General features: G+C 51.5%; 1 protein-coding gene across 1 annotated transcript in view; it reads right to left on the bottom strand.

Annotated features, from left to right (window-relative positions):
- Nucleotides 1-395: 395 nt before the first annotated feature.
- THBS4 (thrombospondin 4) overlaps nucleotides 396-16,152 on the bottom strand; it is a 45,125-nt gene continuing 29,368 nt past the window's right edge. Inside the window, exons 11-22 of the mRNA XM_059418142.1 lie at nucleotides 12,623-12,727; nucleotides 11,936-12,043; nucleotides 11,517-11,676; nucleotides 9,531-9,649; nucleotides 8,609-8,661; nucleotides 5,922-6,115; nucleotides 4,773-4,951; nucleotides 4,091-4,139; nucleotides 3,797-3,993; nucleotides 3,047-3,219; nucleotides 1,155-1,294; nucleotides 396-622 (exon numbers count right to left, since the gene is read on the bottom strand). Coding sequence (XP_059274125.1) covers nucleotides 561-622; nucleotides 1,155-1,294; nucleotides 3,047-3,219; nucleotides 3,797-3,993; nucleotides 4,091-4,139; nucleotides 4,773-4,951; nucleotides 5,922-6,115; nucleotides 8,609-8,661; nucleotides 9,531-9,649; nucleotides 11,517-11,676; nucleotides 11,936-12,043; nucleotides 12,623-12,727 — 1,539 coding nt within the window. The 3' untranslated portion in view covers nucleotides 396-560. The remainder of the gene's footprint in view (nucleotides 623-1,154; nucleotides 1,295-3,046; nucleotides 3,220-3,796; nucleotides 3,994-4,090; nucleotides 4,140-4,772; nucleotides 4,952-5,921; nucleotides 6,116-8,608; nucleotides 8,662-9,530; nucleotides 9,650-11,516; nucleotides 11,677-11,935; nucleotides 12,044-12,622; nucleotides 12,728-16,152) is intronic.

The raw sequence follows: 16,152 nt of genomic DNA, 5'->3' as shown, positions 1-16,152 counted from the left end.
GCCAAATCTACAAGCATAACAGGCACTGAAGGTGCTGGTGTGGAAGGTGTGTGTGGAGTGGGGCAGGGGGTCAGAAAAGATTGAACAAATTTGCTCCAGGATTGGTCAGGAAATGTCTTCTCGGGGAAGGCTCCCCTGAGCAGGTGTTTTTGAGGCTCCTTCCCCAGAAGAAGGAAGCTGCTGATGGCACTGTTAGCCTTTCCTGTGAAGGGAAGCTGGGGTGACCACAGAGATCTCTGGTGTGAGACTTCTGACTCACACACTTGCTCAGTCTCAAGGACTGACCCAGTCTGAACAACGAAAAAGATGCCCCTTCAAGTTCAACGTGCATCCCTCTGAGAACAACACACACACCCTCAAAGCCTGAGCCACACGTAAGCAATATCTGAGTAACATGGTTTTTAGAAATTATCTCTTCTTTATTGCCACATTCATATAAAAAGTTTTACATATCTGGACTGGTAAAAAGAAAGCCACGGTGTATATAAAAAAAGTTGTAGGAAGTTAAAAAATATAGGGCTTTAGTGTTTGGAAAAGCATTTACGGACTGCCTCCTTGGTTTAATTATCCAGGCGATCGAAATTCTGGGTTTGAAACTCTTGGAAGTCCTCTGGGATGGTGTCTGGAAACAAGAACAGGCACAGAGGGTTAGGAAGGCTCCTTCCACCGGGATCCTGGTCCATCTCGTGCTGTGCAAGCGTCCTGTAGGGGTCGCTGTTAGCCCGAGCAACAGGCCCCAGAAGGCTCCACAGCCATTTTCTACCTCGGGCTGCTTTGCAAATTGTTGGCTTAAAGCCCAGGAGTGCTCATTCACAGGCCTAAAGGAAATTAGCAGGCAGAATGGATTTTGAGTGTGATTATGTTTGAGCCATAAGAAAATAAAGGCTGCCTGTAAATTAAATCTGACTGAATTTCTCACTGAACCCCCAAATCCTAAGCCAAGCAGTTAAATTCTATGGGTCTCAATTTCCTCATCTATCAAATAGGAAAAAAAAAATCTATCATTTACTTCAGTTACGCAGAGATGGTTACATGTTAATGAATACAGGGCACGGGCTTTGGGCTTCTGGGAGGAAAATGTGCTATAAACATAAGGTGGTGTTACTTGATGGATTCTAATTCTGATATTGTATAGTAACGAGAATGTATGTTACCATTGCAGCGATACTTGAGGTTGGACCAAATGATGTTTTCTTGGGAGAAGCAGAACACGCCAAGCCGGCCTCCACGCATGGTGGTGTCTATGGTGACCCCAGAGTCAGCCACCAACTCGGAGCCTTCATAAAATCGCACTCTGCAGACAACACAGCCCAAGCCAGTCACCAGGAAACTCACACCAAGGTCAAGGTCAGACCTACTTCTTTGCTGCTTCATAATCGATTTTCACAGGCCTCAATTGTGCTCTAGCTGTTGCCCATTCCCTACTAGATTGGGAGCTCCACATGGTCAAGCACTGTATGTTCATGCCCGCCAAAATTCTTGGTCACCAAAGGTCCAACATGATGTTGGGCACATAAACTCGATGGGTACCTGCTGCAGAGTTACACCACACTATGACCTAGGACCAAGAGTCTTGGTGACCTCACTGTCCTTTGGGTTACCTTGTCTAGACATCATGCTTCACAACCACTGCTTTTCCTTTGTTCTGAATGACAGAATCTGCTGGAATCTCAGAATAGTGATCCTCGTCGGGGGGCAGTAGCACTCCCTAAAAACAGGTTTTAGAAATTTGTGGGGACATTTCTGGCTGTTTCTTTGGCATTTTATGATAGAAGCCAGGGATGCTGAAGGGCTTACAAGGCCCTGGAGAGAACAAAAGCTTGTCTTGCAAGCTGTATGCATTTGGAGAGTTCCTCCAGACACTTGCGTAGGTGAAGAGCCTGTTTATAATTATCTGGACCTAGAACCTAACTTCCTTTTACTTGTGAACATCAGGTATTTTCTGCACTGCTTTAATATATACTGAATTTTCTGGGGTAAATTGAGAAATGATGGAACACTTTGTTTTGCGTAAAAAGAGCTGTTCTCCCTTTTAGACCTTAAGTCACCAGCAGAACAATTTGCATTAGAATGTTGCTGCCTCCATTTCATGTCATGGAGTCATGGTGTCTAGGCACTGGCGTGATTTTGTTATACATTCTTATTTGTCTGTTATAGGGGTTAGGGATCAGATTGTATTTTCTACAGTTTCATTCTGGGACAGAAAAGGAGGCCCTAGCCTTCACAGGGCTGAGACCACGATCATCTATCTCCCTGTGTGACAAACAGTACATTGGACTTAATGTCTCACAGAAGAAGAAAACGTGAACTAGCGGTCCTGATTGTTTTTCCAGGAGGCTGCCTTCCTGCCCTGGTCAGGAGACCATGATGAGTACTCCTTCCTCAGTGTGCTACGTCAGAGGCCTCCGTGTTGATCTGCAAGTCTGAGGACTGAGAGTAAGTACATGGTCTCAGTTTCAAGGATGCAGCCTAAGCCATCCGCGGCTGCTGAGAATAGTTTTGAGTGTTTTTCAATCGTTCTAGAGGGAAAGGAGGCAGATTGTGTGGGCTCCCAGGAAAATCAGTTCCTGCCCCATGTGGGAAGGCCTGGCAGCGAGGAGAACAAGGTAAAATGAGATCCTGGCATGGCCTTCACAGTGTTTCTAGTCCAGCAGGGAAGGACCATAGGGACTCACGGCAGTGCACCGTGACCTCTTCATGAATAAGCTGCCATCCAGGGCAGGGGTGGAGGGGAGGCTGAACCCCATCTCCCCCACACTGGTCGGCATGGCAGAAAGGGGAGCATCAGTTGGGCACCTCCATCCTCCAATGCTGAGAACCCCGCCCCTGCCCTGCTGTGGAGAAGGTCCCTCTACCCTCAGCTTGGCCCTAATGTCCATGTGGTTGGTTTGGGCTTGGGTGTCTCCTTCCCACTTCTTTGCTGGGAGCTGTAGCCAGACATCTCGGCAGTCCTGGAGGCCATCCTGGGTCAGCCCTGTGATGCAGGAGTTGGGTGGGGGGGAGCTTTGCTTCCTCTGCCTGGTGAGGAGCTGTGTCCTGCACGTACCTGATGTAGCCCACCTGGGGCCTGTGCTGCAGGAACCAGCGGTAGGAGACCTTATCCTTCCAGCCCACGTTCCTTGAGTCCTTCCATAGCAGCCGGACCTGGTCACTGGTGTCCCCCGTGTGCCACAGGGAGTTGCGGAGATGCTCCCCGGGGCCCGTCTTAGACTTCACAGCCTGAAAAGGATATAGGCAAGGTTCTAGAACAGAAGGCACAGCCCACCCATCCTGGGTCCGTCGGGTGCTGACTTCATGGTTATGATCTGGCTGCCTTGGATCTGGATGAAAGCATAAACACTTAAATGCCCTTTCTACTGAGGTCACCCTTAGTCCTTGAGTCATTAACACTGGCTGACACCCCATTAACCCATTCCATGTTTTTCCTGCTGTGAATCCCTTGCTCCCCACATCTGTCCAATGAGTGCTCAAAAGGCTGCCTTTTCTCCCAGCAGGAGTGACAGAGGTAGCATCTCTAGACCGAGCTGGCCCTAGCGCAGGAACAGATGAGCCAGTTTCTGGCAGTGTGCACCTGCTGACATGTCCCCAGAGTCCCCCCAACTCCCCGTCAGTCACCCAGAGGTTAAGATGTGGCCTGTATGAAGGAATGAAGGCAAGGCCCTGGGTGGGCCCTGCCCTGAACTCAAGCATAAACACCTCAGTTTCACAGATGAACTAAATGCCCTATGGAAGAACAGGACTTATAAGGAGGGTGAAGGGCTCCGAGGGGAGATGACTGACTGAGAACCGTGGCTACCTTAAGCTGGATGCCAGGCTCGGCGACAGCCCGGAATGGCGTAGCTTGCCAGTACGTCTGCTCTGTCTGCTTCCACATGACCACATAGAAGCTGGAGCTGTCTTGGTAACCGAAGATGAAGCCGGCATAGTCGTCGTCTGTCTGGGTGTTCACATGGAAGGTCCCTTCAAAGTCAACTCCGTTAAATGCCGTGTACCCTGGAGGGATCAGAAGCAGGTCAGAAGAGCAGACCAGCCCCGGAAGGAGCTGCAAAGACTGGATTCTAGCGACGGGGTACAGAGGACCTGGACCTACCCACTGCCAGGCCGGGGTCGCTGTTCATGGTCTGCACAATCTCCATGCCCTGCAGAGATAGTGGAAGGAGTTAAGGGCCACCGCAGAGGGTGGAGAAGCTTGAGGAAGCCCAGGGCCTCCGGCGCGCTAGGGAGTGGTCAGCGAGCTCTGACCTCCACACAAAGATGCATTATATGAGCAACTGCTCTACCTCGTTCTGTGCTCCAAGAAACCACAGACTTGTGAGGGGAAAAGAAAATGCGGAACAGAAAGAATTTTGCTAGAACTGTAATGAAGGGTCTGCTGGATCCGCTTCATTTGGGGAGAACATACGCTTCTGATGAATGTGACTGGCTCGGTGACCCTAAAGTGTCTCAGCCTCTCTCTGCTAGTCTGCTAGCCTGCTGTAGTCTGACGAGGAGGATGTGTGTGGGGGGGTGGTCTTTGGGAGAGTGCACGAGCACAGCTCTAGGGCCCGCCTGGAGCCCCATCCCAGCGTGCTCCGCCACACCCTGCGGTGCTCCCCTGAGCCGGCATCACAGACAGGTGCGGCTCTGTCTCCCATGTGAGCCGGCGCTAGTAGCCGTGCTCGGTCACAGGGCTACGGTGAGGAGTCTCTGCAGCCCGGGTCGGTGCCCCCTCCCACGTTACCTGTCCCCTCGCAGAAGGGCTGTGCTGAGAGGCACCACCGCATGGCACGTACCTGGTTCAGGACCACCCAGTTGGGATCGATCTGGGCATCCCCTTCGGGGTCCAGGACCACAGTCTGGTAGGCTCTAAAGTCGGTCAGGGTGACCTCTGCATTCTCCGGGCAGACGTCGATCCGATCGATAACCTGGTCCTGGTCAAAGTCTGTCTCGCAGATGTCTCCCACACCGTCGCCTGAGTGGGGTGGGGGAGGAGGACGGGAGCCGGCTGCCACCCACACACCCCACTGCTCCTTGACAGAGACAGGGCTGGGCCAGGAGCTGAAGGGAACCCAGGCCCCACCCAGCAGACGGTTTTCAGTGCGGGCAGAAGAGCCCAGAATCAGCTATGTCCGTGGTGGCCCTGGGCCCCACCCTGGGGTCTATATGGTGGGCTGGTGAACCCCACTGTGTGTGACCGAAAGAACTTCCTGGGGGCAGAGTGGAAGGCAACTGTTCAAAGCTGATAAGAAACCCTGCAGGTTCTCTGAGGAGACCGGTGTTCACGGACTGGTGGATCTTAAGGCTGACCTTACATAAGCAAGTGCCCCTAGCACTTTCTCTAGAGCATATGAATAACAGGGGAATTATTGTCACCAGAGTGCTTCTAAGACCATGATTTCTAGACCATGATTTCTACTGATCCTTGGGATGAATCTGGCTTGTGGTAGGTTTTGTTCAGCTGACATGGTATTAAAATACGTGAATTAAATGCTGTCCAGCTGTGGGTGGACATGCCCTCACCAGCTCACTATGGTCCTCACTGCTGCGTCCTGTCTCTGGCTTTGCCCGTGCTTTTCCCTATCGGCCCGGCCCCGCAGCACTCTTTGGGAGCCGGTCTAAGCCAGTTGCTGCCATGCCCTTCTCTTTGCCCTGCTCCTTCTCTGTGACTCCTGGGGGAAAGCAGCAGGCAAGATGGTGGAGCAGTTGCCCAGGGCCCTTGAGTGGGAGCATGTGGCTGCTTCCCTGTCCCATGTGACCGCATCCCAGAGCTGCTCTGAAGCCGCAAAGCAGCTCTTCTCTGAAGAGTTAGAGAATGGTGTCTACTGGCCATCCACTATCCACAAAAGCTGTAGCTGCTTGGAGAAGCTCTGGGAGAGGCCTGACCGTGTGCCTAAGGGGCGCCTGGGGGGAGTCCCACACCATCCTGGGCTGGGCCCACTTACTGTTGCTGTCCTCCTGGGCTGGGTTAGGGACCAGCCGGCAGTTGTCCGGTCCAGGGGGCACCAGGTCTGGGATGCCATCATTGTCATCGTCGTCATCACACTCGTCCCCGATCCCATCTTTATCAGTGTCCAGCTGGGCACTGTTGATGACCGTGGGACAGTTGTCTGTGCTGTCCTGGTGCCCATCTCCATCACTGCGGGAGAAAGAAGAGAGGACGTGTGGCACCGGTGAGCAGACAACAGGGATAAGAAACAAAGGGTGTTTGGGGGCTTGTCTTTTGTCAAACCCGTTTGTCTTTAGACAAGCCTGGCCTCTGGGCCTCAGAGATCCTTTTTCTACTTCCCCATCTTGTTAAAACAAGTAGATCATATCCTACTTAAGTTAAAGGGTGATTCCTGATGTTGTGACCAGATGCTCCTCTCAGTCCCAGGGGACTCTGATCACTGCCACCCTCCCCCAACTCAGAGAACGTACGGTGTGAATCCTGGCTCAGCCACTTACCAGCGTGTGACCCCACTGTGGCTCAGTATCCTCATCTGTGAAACGGGCATAACCGAGCCTACCTCGTAGGGTTGTTACGAAGATTAAATGCTTATAAGAATTTTTCATGTTACATTTGAATCTATGACGAAGCATTTCTCTGTGCTGGCTCCTGGAAAGCCCTGCGGTGTTTTCTAGTCCTCTTCCCATTCCCTGCCCAGCAGACCCAAGGTGGTTCAGACCTGAATGCCACAGGGAGAATGACAGAGAGAAGAAGGCCACCCCTCCCGGAGAGGGGAACGTGGAGGCTGGGCTCACTCCTTCTCTCGAGCACTTCTCAGAACTCTTGTTCTCTGCCCACGTGACAATTGTTTGTTCTCCAGGCCTAACGGCCACCCAAGGATGAGTCTGCCCTGTCCCCAGAGGCTTCCCTGGGTTAATGGAGGCCTCCCACGGCTGCTCTGAATCAGAGCGGATGCTCCCTTCACCCCGCTCTTCCTGTGGCCTCTCCCAGGCAAGGGGGAGGGAAGCTAGAGACGAGTCCATGCCCCTCAGGCCCCGTTTCCCAGATGGGTCCCGGAGAAAAGGAGACCCACCTGGATAAGCAGAAAATGACGCGGCTCCAACAGTGGAATGCCTGTGCCTATAGCAGGGCTGTTTTTTTTTTAAGGAAGATGGAGCTATTTCCATTCGAAGCCATTCTATAGAGCCTTGAACATTTTTTTGCAAAAACAAGCAGTTCCTGTCCTCCTCCCCAAGGTTCAAGTTTGTGGGTATTAAAATGGAGCAGAATGAGTCCGTTGTTTTAGACAAATATCTAGAGGCTGACAGGGTAGGATCTCTTGGAGATTCCTTGGATGGCAGTCAGGGCAAGAGGACCCGCCCCAGGGAAAATTCTTGATGTCCACCACTTAGGGGGATTTCAGGGTACCAGTCCCACCACCTTCGCAACAATGGTGACCTCCCATGTCAGACTCTGGTGCTGACTTGCCTCTCCTCACGCCACGGTAACAGTAACACAGCTACGGCTTGTTGCCGGTCACCCGAGGGCCAGCCTTCTGCTGGGAGCTTTACCTACTTTCTCGTTCATTTTTATCCAAGGCAGCAAGGCACATTTCATTCTCTCTACTTTGCAGAGGAAGAAATGGAGAGTGCACTTGAGAAGCACATTTTAAGTTCACTTGGCTCGCGTAGACTCGGCCTCAAGGACGCTGAGCGCGAGGACCGAGGTGGGGCTTGCTAGGAGCTGTCCTTTCATAGGGTTGGGCTTGGGAACCACTGTCTGTAGGGCACCCTGGGAGAGGCAGTTGGGAAGGGAATCCCTCCTTCTTCCTGCCCTGCCTTCCCAAATCCCTTACCTCTCACATCCCTGTCCTGCTACCTCCCTAAGCATTCCAGCTACAGATGAGAGGGGACTGAGCCCTTCTGACTGCAGGCGCCCTCAAGGCCGACATGCTCTTGTCTACGTTCCTGGTGACATTCCTGGTGACGATCAGATCCTGGATCTGATCCAGCCCTGTGTCTTAATACAGGACTGTCTCCATGTGGGGCTAGGAGGGTTGACAAAACTCGCTTGCCCAGAACACTACCCCCCAAATAACAGATACAGAATGAGCAAATTCCAAGGACCATGAAATCCTGGCGCTCCCTCAGCCAACTGTCTATTCGGGGATCATGGGGAAGCCTTCCTGAGCTCAAAGAGTACAATAATAAAACCACTAACCCTATCAAATGCTTCTATGTAAGGGAAACTGTAATGTGCACTCTGTCCATTAACTCAGTCTTCACAAAAGACCTATGAGCTACATGTCACTGTCATCCCCATTTTTCCGGTAAGCTTTCTGGGGCACAGAGACCAGTGACTTGCTTAAGCCTAGCCCATTTGTAAGTGAAGGGCCTGGGGTGTGCATCTAGCAAGTCCTCCAGACCCCAGCTCTGAAGCACGATGGCCCTCGGCCTCTCTTGTAATACAGTCTCACTCGCTGGAGTGCCCCGAGGCCCCTCCTGACCCTGTCACCCCGCTATGGAGAACTTTCAAAGAGGTGTGGTGACCCTGACCAGAGGCAGGGCTACTGTCCCACCAGTGGCTCAATCTCAATCTATTCAGAGAGATCCCAAAGCCAGGAAGCAGCAGCAAGCTCTGAAGGCTAAAATAGTCTCGAATTTTTCATCTGGCCCTGATGCAGCTGGGGTAAAAGGGTCCTACCTGTCCTGATTGGTGTCACAGGAGTCCCCAACCAGATCGTTATCCACATCAGACTGCAAAGAGAACAGAACATGTTATTTACCCCTGGGCCTTCATGGACAGAATGTTCCAGAGAAGGCAGACCTGGCCCTTCATCGCTGCATCTCAGGAATTATTTCTCTGGAATTGGGTTGGTGTAGAACTGCAAAAGGACAACACCATATTGGTGTAGGCACAATGCTGAATTGTCAAGAAAGCCTTCCAAAATATCAAGCCACATGGCGGGGCTGCCTACACACCAGATGAGCTGATTGGAGAGGGCGCCGGGGCAGGACGCTGGCAGGTGGAGACATGCGACTCTGGCACGGGTCGGAGGGGAGCCGGCCAAAGGCCTGGGGACAAGGCAAACTGATTTTGCTTTGCTTTGGCATGTTGGAATTGAGCCAGAGAGGGAGTGAGTCACAGAGGGCAACAATGACGCCCCTCTCGCAGAGCTTTAAAAATACATGACACATCCTATCCAATTATCTAGACAGGAAGGAGGAGTAAGAAGGGAAACAACACGTCGCTGATTGAACTGCATCTGAGGCATCCATACATGGGTCCTGTAGGACTTTGGGGTCTAAAAGGACACAAGGCTCCCAGTGGTTAGCCGCCATGTTGCATGTTCCTCTCAACAAACCCACAGGTTTGGGGCATCACTCAACTCCTTCTCCTCACCTCACGGGCAGTCTGCAACCTGTGAGACCTGCCCAGGAGGCCTCAGCACCCCCATGGCAGTCTTCCTAGAGCCTCCAGGCCAGAAGTATACAATCCCACCACCTTTGCTCAGGGAGGCACATGGCAACAGCAAGGAGCTGAGCTGGGATCTTTAAGAGTGTCTTAAAGACTCTTTGCACAGGGGAGCTCAGTCTGGAGTTTGAATCCCCCAAAAGCTACTCACCTGGTTAGGGTTGCTGACATCAGGACAGCTGTCACAGGCATCACCCACACCATCCGCATCCTTGTCCTGCTGGTCACGGTTGGGAACTCTTGGGCAGTTGTCCAGAATATTCTTTATTCCTGCAAGAAAGGAACACTTCCCTGAGTCAAGTGAATATTGCAGAGAGTCTTAGAACATGGACTTCTAGGCGCTAAGAGAGCAGGCCTGTACCCAGGCACTTGGGGAGTGACTTGTGCCTGGGCCATCATCCCAGAGCCACTACATTTCTCAGCAGTTATCTGCAAGTAACATCAAAGGATGGATTCTGAGAGACTTAACAATGAGGATGACCTGAGGCCTTTCCCAATGGAGTTTTAAGTTGTCCAAGATGTCAAGGGCTATCACTGCAACCAGATGAGGAGGTCACAAGGGCAAGGGCTTTTGCATACTTCTGGCCTGGAGGTTCTAGGAAGACTGCTACGGGGGCACTGAGGCCTCCTGGGTAGGACTCACCCTGGAGAGGGGCCTTGTTGGGGTGTGAGCAAAGACAGAGACCTGAGGGCAGGGGCGGCGGCGTACCAGAGCCAGGCCCACCATGTCCCTCTCTTCTCAGCTTTTGTCTCACCGCGTCCTTTCATATCAGCAGCCTGTCATTAGTCACGGCAGGAGTGGTATTTCTGTCACGGAAACTGGCAAATGCTGCAACTTGGGGCTTTTTTGTTTTGTTGAGCTGGTTTGCCACATACCACTGGATCTGGCCATCAGTCAGGCTTATAGAAGACGAAGTCGTGTTTCAGGGAGGCGTAGGTATTCTGGAGTGGGGGGGTTGTGTGGTGGTTGGGTGGGTGGAGGGAATGGGGTATATTTCTGGAAAGATTTTCCTTCAAGGCCCTTGTCATGTGAAATGTTTTTCACAAACGATGAGATCCAGTCTATACTTGAATGACAGTCATCTATGTGTTATGCAAATGATATGGGAACAAATGTCCTTTGGGGCACCCTGGTGGCTCAGTTGGTGAAACGGCTGCCTCTTGATTTCAGCTCAGGTCTCGATTTCAGGGTCTTGAGATCAAAGCCACTAGTGGAGCTCAGGGGGGAGTCTGCTTGAGATTCTTTCTCTCCCCCTTCCCACCCCCTGCACTCTCCTTTTTCAAATAAATAAATCTTAAAAAAGAAAAAAAAACCCAAACATGTCCTTCTTCACATCCAGAGAGGCTCCAGCGCTCACGCTGGGCTCCCGGGGGTGCCGTTCACACAGCCCACATTCGTGAAGGCCCCTTCAGTGGAGCCAGGAGCTGGGCACTGCAGCTCTCCTGCCCCCACCTTCTTCCCGGAATAGGCAGGACATGGACGCATCTCCCGGGAGACACCCGACTCTCTGCAGGAGCAGCCAGACCCAGCTGAAGCCTGCGACCCTGCTCGAGGCCCACTCATTCCACTCTCCACTTCCAGGGCTCTCGGGCATGGAGAGGATGCTGGAGGAGGTGGTGGGGGAGATATACTTTTTCTGGGAGGACAGAGGCCCTACAAAGACCCAGGCCTGACAAGACACTGCTTAAAGGAATTCCTACAAAGCTTCTGGCAATGATGTAGCGTTCCAGAAACACTCAGAGTTAATAAATAGGGGAGTGGGTTATGGATCCTCCTTTATTGAAACAAGGGGTCCAGGGGCATGTGGGCTGCTTAGTTGGTTAAGTATATGGATCTCAATTTCAGCTCAGGTCATGATCTCCGGCTTGTGAGATTGAGCCCCGTGTCCGGCTCTGCACTGGGCATGAAGCCTGCTTAAACATTCTCCCTCTCCCTCTGCCTGTTCCCACCTCTCCCTCTCAAGGAAAAAAAAATAAAATAAAAAAAAAAGTAAACAGGTGGGCCAGACACAGATCACGGGGAACCACTCGGTGTGAGAGGCCTTCCGAGTTAGCAATTCTATTTCTGCTCCTAATAGAGAACAAGGGTAAAAGGACAAAGGAGTCCCAAATAAGAGACAAAGCAAGCCAGGCCCACCGTCTCCATCCATGTCATCATCACAGGCATCTCCTTTTCCATCCCCATCAGTGTCTTTCTGGTCATTATTCAGGACAGTCCGGCAGTTATCACAGGCGTCCCCAAAGATATCTTTGTCACTGTTCCTTTGGTCCACGTTGTGAGTCAGGACACAGTTATCCTAAAGGGTCAGAAGACCAAACACTCAGATTCTACAGAGTCCCTCCCAAGTCGCTGGTCCTGTGGTAGAGGCGGGTCAGCCAGCCTCCGTCCCTGTGGTCCCGCGCGGTCAGCGCTCAGGACAGAAAGTCACAATGCCACAGGGTCACAGGCGTGGAAACCAATGCTTGGGATGACCCGTGTAAACAGGTGATTTCACGGGCTTTCTTCCACCGTCCCTGGCATGTGGCACTTCCCTGACCCTCCCGACAAGCACGTACCTGCTCGTTGAGGATCCCATCTCCATCAGCGTCCTCGTCACAAGCGTCCCCGATGCCATCTCTATCTGCGTCTTCCTGGCCAGAGTTTGGCACATACTTGCAGTTGTCCTAGGGAGAAGAAACAGGGCTCAGAGAGACATCTACATCCGACTCGATTTTTCAATTTTATTGATGCATACGTGAAAAAAACTCTAATATATGTGAAGCGCACGGTGATTATTTAACGTACATTTATATTGTGAAATGATTCCCACCGTGGAGTTAACATGTCCTGCCCCTCACATACTGACCTTTTCTCCCCTTGAGAACGTTTAAGTTCTGCCCTTCCAGTGAACTTCAATTAGACAGTGTAGTGTTGTCAGTGAAAGTCACCATGTTACACACGACAGCCTCAGACCTTATTCATCTGATCACTGAAAGTCTTTACCCTTTTACCAACTTCTCCCTATGTCCCCCACCCTCATCTACCTCTGTCTTAAGTCCGAAAGGATTTCCAACCTCAATGCTGACGGCACCCACCTGACTTCACCTGGATGGCTGGCTGCCTTGGGATGTGTGAGAGGCAGCTACGTGAAAAATGCCATTTTCAGTGGAACCCATAGCATCTCTCCCCAAGAGAAGACAGGGCCCTGGTGGGTGCAGACCACCCATGGTGGGTGCAGTTTTTCTCCCGTGTGTCTCCCTTACCTTCTTGCAGTTCCTGGCAGAGCACGGCAGTTCTTCGTCAGGGTAACTGTCGATGTCCACATCCTTCCCGCAGATATAGCCATCACCAGCCCAGCCGACGCCACACTGTGAAGGTAAAGGCCAGCACATGCTCGGGGAGCTGAGGGGTGTGTGTATGTTGGGGGGGGGGGACTGACAAAGGCCACTGCTCTGAACCTGGGAATCCTTGCTCCCCAGTGCACAGCCCCAGAGGGAGGGCCCAGAGCTATATAGCGCTGCTGGGTAGGATCCTAAAATTATTATTTTTCAAATAGTCTAATGAATCAGAAGGTACAAAGGACATAGAGTGAAAACTCCTTCCCATTCCTGTTCCCTTGGCTTAGGCAATCCGTTCTTCCATATACCGTAAGAGATAACACAATGCAGACAGGCAGACAGACGTTCTTTTCCGTCTTTGATCTTTTGACGCAATTGAGAGCCCATATATCCACCGTTCTTCACCTTATTTGAATCCATGAAACAAGATGGGATGGGAGGGAGACAAACCATAAGTGACTCTTAATCTCACAAAACAAACTGAGGGTTGCTGGGGGAAGGGGGGTTTGGGAGAAGGGGGTGGGATTATGGACATTGGGGAGGGTATGTGCTTTGGTGAGTGCTGTGAAGTGTGTAAACCTGGTGATTCACAGACCTGTATCCCTGGGGATAAAAATATATGTTTATAAAAAAAAAAAAGAAGGGAATCTTTCTGCCCTTCAACGGACAAATGGATAAGGAAGATGTGGTCCATATACACTATGGAGTATTATGCCTCCATCAGAAAGGATGAATACCCAACTTTTATAGCAACATGGACAGGACTGGAAGAGATTATGCTGAGTGAAATAAGTCAAACAGAGAGAGTCAATTATCATATGGTTTCACTTACTTGTGGAGCATAACAAATATCATGGAGGACATGGGGAGATAGAGAGGAGAAGGGAGTTGGGGGAAATTGGAAGGGGAGGTAACCATGAGAGACTATGGACTCTGAAAAACAATCTGAGGGGAATGAAGTGGTGGGGGGTGGGGGGTTGGGGTACCATGTGATGGGTATTATAGAGGGCACAGATTGCATGGAGCACTGGGTGTGGTGCAAAAATAATGAATACTGTTATGCTGAAAATAAATAAATTTAATTAAGAAAAAAAAAATTAGCATCGTACCTTGGCGCTCTTTCCGTATCACTCCACGGAGGCTCACGCCGTTCTTTTTAATGGTCACAGACGCAGGATGCGTAAAGTGGTAGGCGTGTGCCTCCATGAAGTCACCCAGCGTTCTACGGGTAGCTGTCTGGTTTTTAAAAACTTTTTTCGCTATTGCCAACAATGCCACAACAAAGAATTCTAGTACATTTGTCCTTCCGCGCCTGTACTGGTTTCTCAGTGTGGAATTTCTGGTTCAATGGGTCTTTGTAATTTTGAGTTACTGTTGAAATGGTCTCCATGTGACTGTCTCATTTCCTCTCCCAGCAGAAACTCATGCGTGTGGCTTCTGTGGCACTTCCCTTGTCATTCTTGAACTACAGCCTTACCTCTGCACTTAACAGTATTCTAGATTAGTTGTCAACAACAACAGAAATAACTTTCCAAGGTGCTTTACCTCTATTCATGCTCTTTTAACAGGAAAGGACTCCCCCAGGTAGAGTGTTGGGTTCTCTTTGTCCCTGGAGAAGTCTACCCAAGTACCCTGCCACCACCAGCCACTGCCAGCGTAAGAGGCATGAAGAGTTTTCCTCTATCAGATTGTATTACCATAGTGTCCACTCTATACAATGACACTACAAGGTCGCTGTGATCCTATTGGACCAGAGATGGCCAGGCTCTTGGGCAAGGATCACTGGCAAACCAGAGAGAAATAAAATGGTTCCCTCCACAGTGCCCTGGCATGAGGTGGGACCGGGAACTCAGCCCAGGACCAGGATAGGCGCCTGCAGGGGCGGGGCGGGGGGAGGCGGGGGCAGGCAGGACCCCAGGAACACAGAAGAGGAGGACCTGGAAAAGAGGAGGGAACCAGAAAGGCAGGGTGGGGGATAAAGCAGAGAGTCTGCGGAACAGAAACGGGGCCCAGGGAAAAGAAACGTTCCATGAATAAACGTTAAATTTCTTGGCCTTGCTAATCCGAGTGTGGTGATTGAAGACCAGGGACTTCCTGAGCGGCACGCTGCCTGTTCTCCATCATCCAGGCGCTCCTTCTGCAACCAGGGATTTAGAAGGCAGGAGGCCAAAGACGCCCCTCCCTATAGGGCCCCTATTTCCACTCAATTGCTTCAGCCAGCCGTCAGAAGGCCTGGAGAGCTCAGCCAAGGGGTATGGTCCTTGACTCATTTTAATGAAGGAAAAATTTCCTCTAGGAACAAATACATTTTTAATGAGCCATTTTCTGGCAGATTAAATTATTTTAGTAGTCACACCAAGTATATTAATCCTTTCCCATCTGTCGTTGTGCCTTATTACAAATGCAAAAACATATTAAGAGCCCCATCACCCACCATCCCAGGGAAGTCATTAATTTGTTCGCAGAAAATTAGGATTTTACACATAGATTCCCCCTCGCCTCTCAATGGTGATAAACATGCCCAGGCAACTGGAATTAGGAAAACTGTGGGGTTTTCCCCTCTGACCCAGCTTGCTCCTTCATCAGGACGTTGTCACAGACTGTCTGTGCCACCAGAGAGAACAGATGCTATTATTATATTTCTTTCTTTAACTTCGGCCTGATTCTTCGCATTTTCCCTATTTGAAAAGCAATATGCTTGCTGTGTAACATTTTGTGAGCCTAACGCTGAAGCAGCCTGTGTTCGAGGTAGAAAGAAGGGTCAGGAGATCAATGGGAACCTGCAGATCCCAGAACCAGAAGGGCCCCGCTGCCCAGGGCCTGGCCTAGCGGGAAGGCAGGCGAGGGCGAGCAGCGAGAGAGGCTGCTGTCTCAGCACCTTGAAGCCCTGAGGACCCTGGAGCCTGGGATTTGGGAGTGGAGGGCAGGCACAGGCCTGCTTCTTGACCTACGGCTCCTCACACCCCTGCCTGGCACGGCACCAGCATCAGCTTGTAACGGTCCCGCTCTCTCCCCAGCCGCCTCCTCCCCAGATGGGCTCCAGGCGAACAGAGAGGGAGGAGAGTGACCGTCCACTGAGCTATTCCTGAATCCGGGTGTAGGCGGACACGGAGTGGTGCCGTTGGCCCCCCCCTGCTTCCTGAGGGGAGACAGGGGCCCTCGGAGAGTGTCTGGCAGCTCACCCCTTCACTGTCCCCTGCTGCCGGGAGTAATTCTGAGGACAGTTAGAAAGGATAGCAGCGTGCTCCTTAGTGACACAAACAAATAAGAGGGTGGATGGGAGGGAGGAAGAGGAGGTTCCTTCCCAGCTTGCTTCTCACTTCTTGGCCCATTGCAGTGTGTGCCTGGAAATGGGGGGGGGGCTCCCCTGCTGATGTGCCGGAGGATAGGGTGTCGACCCCCGGCCGAGAGAGAGAGAGAGAGAGAGAGAGAGAGAGAGAGAGAGAGAGAGAGAG

Source organism: Mustela nigripes, chromosome 12 (assembly GCF_022355385.1).
Source record: "Mustela nigripes isolate SB6536 chromosome 12, MUSNIG.SB6536, whole genome shotgun sequence".
NCBI classification, from domain to species: Eukaryota; Metazoa; Chordata; class Mammalia; order Carnivora; family Mustelidae; genus Mustela; species Mustela nigripes.
Note: the sequence above shows the minus strand (reverse complement) of the source record. Positions and strands in the feature narration are given on the sequence as shown.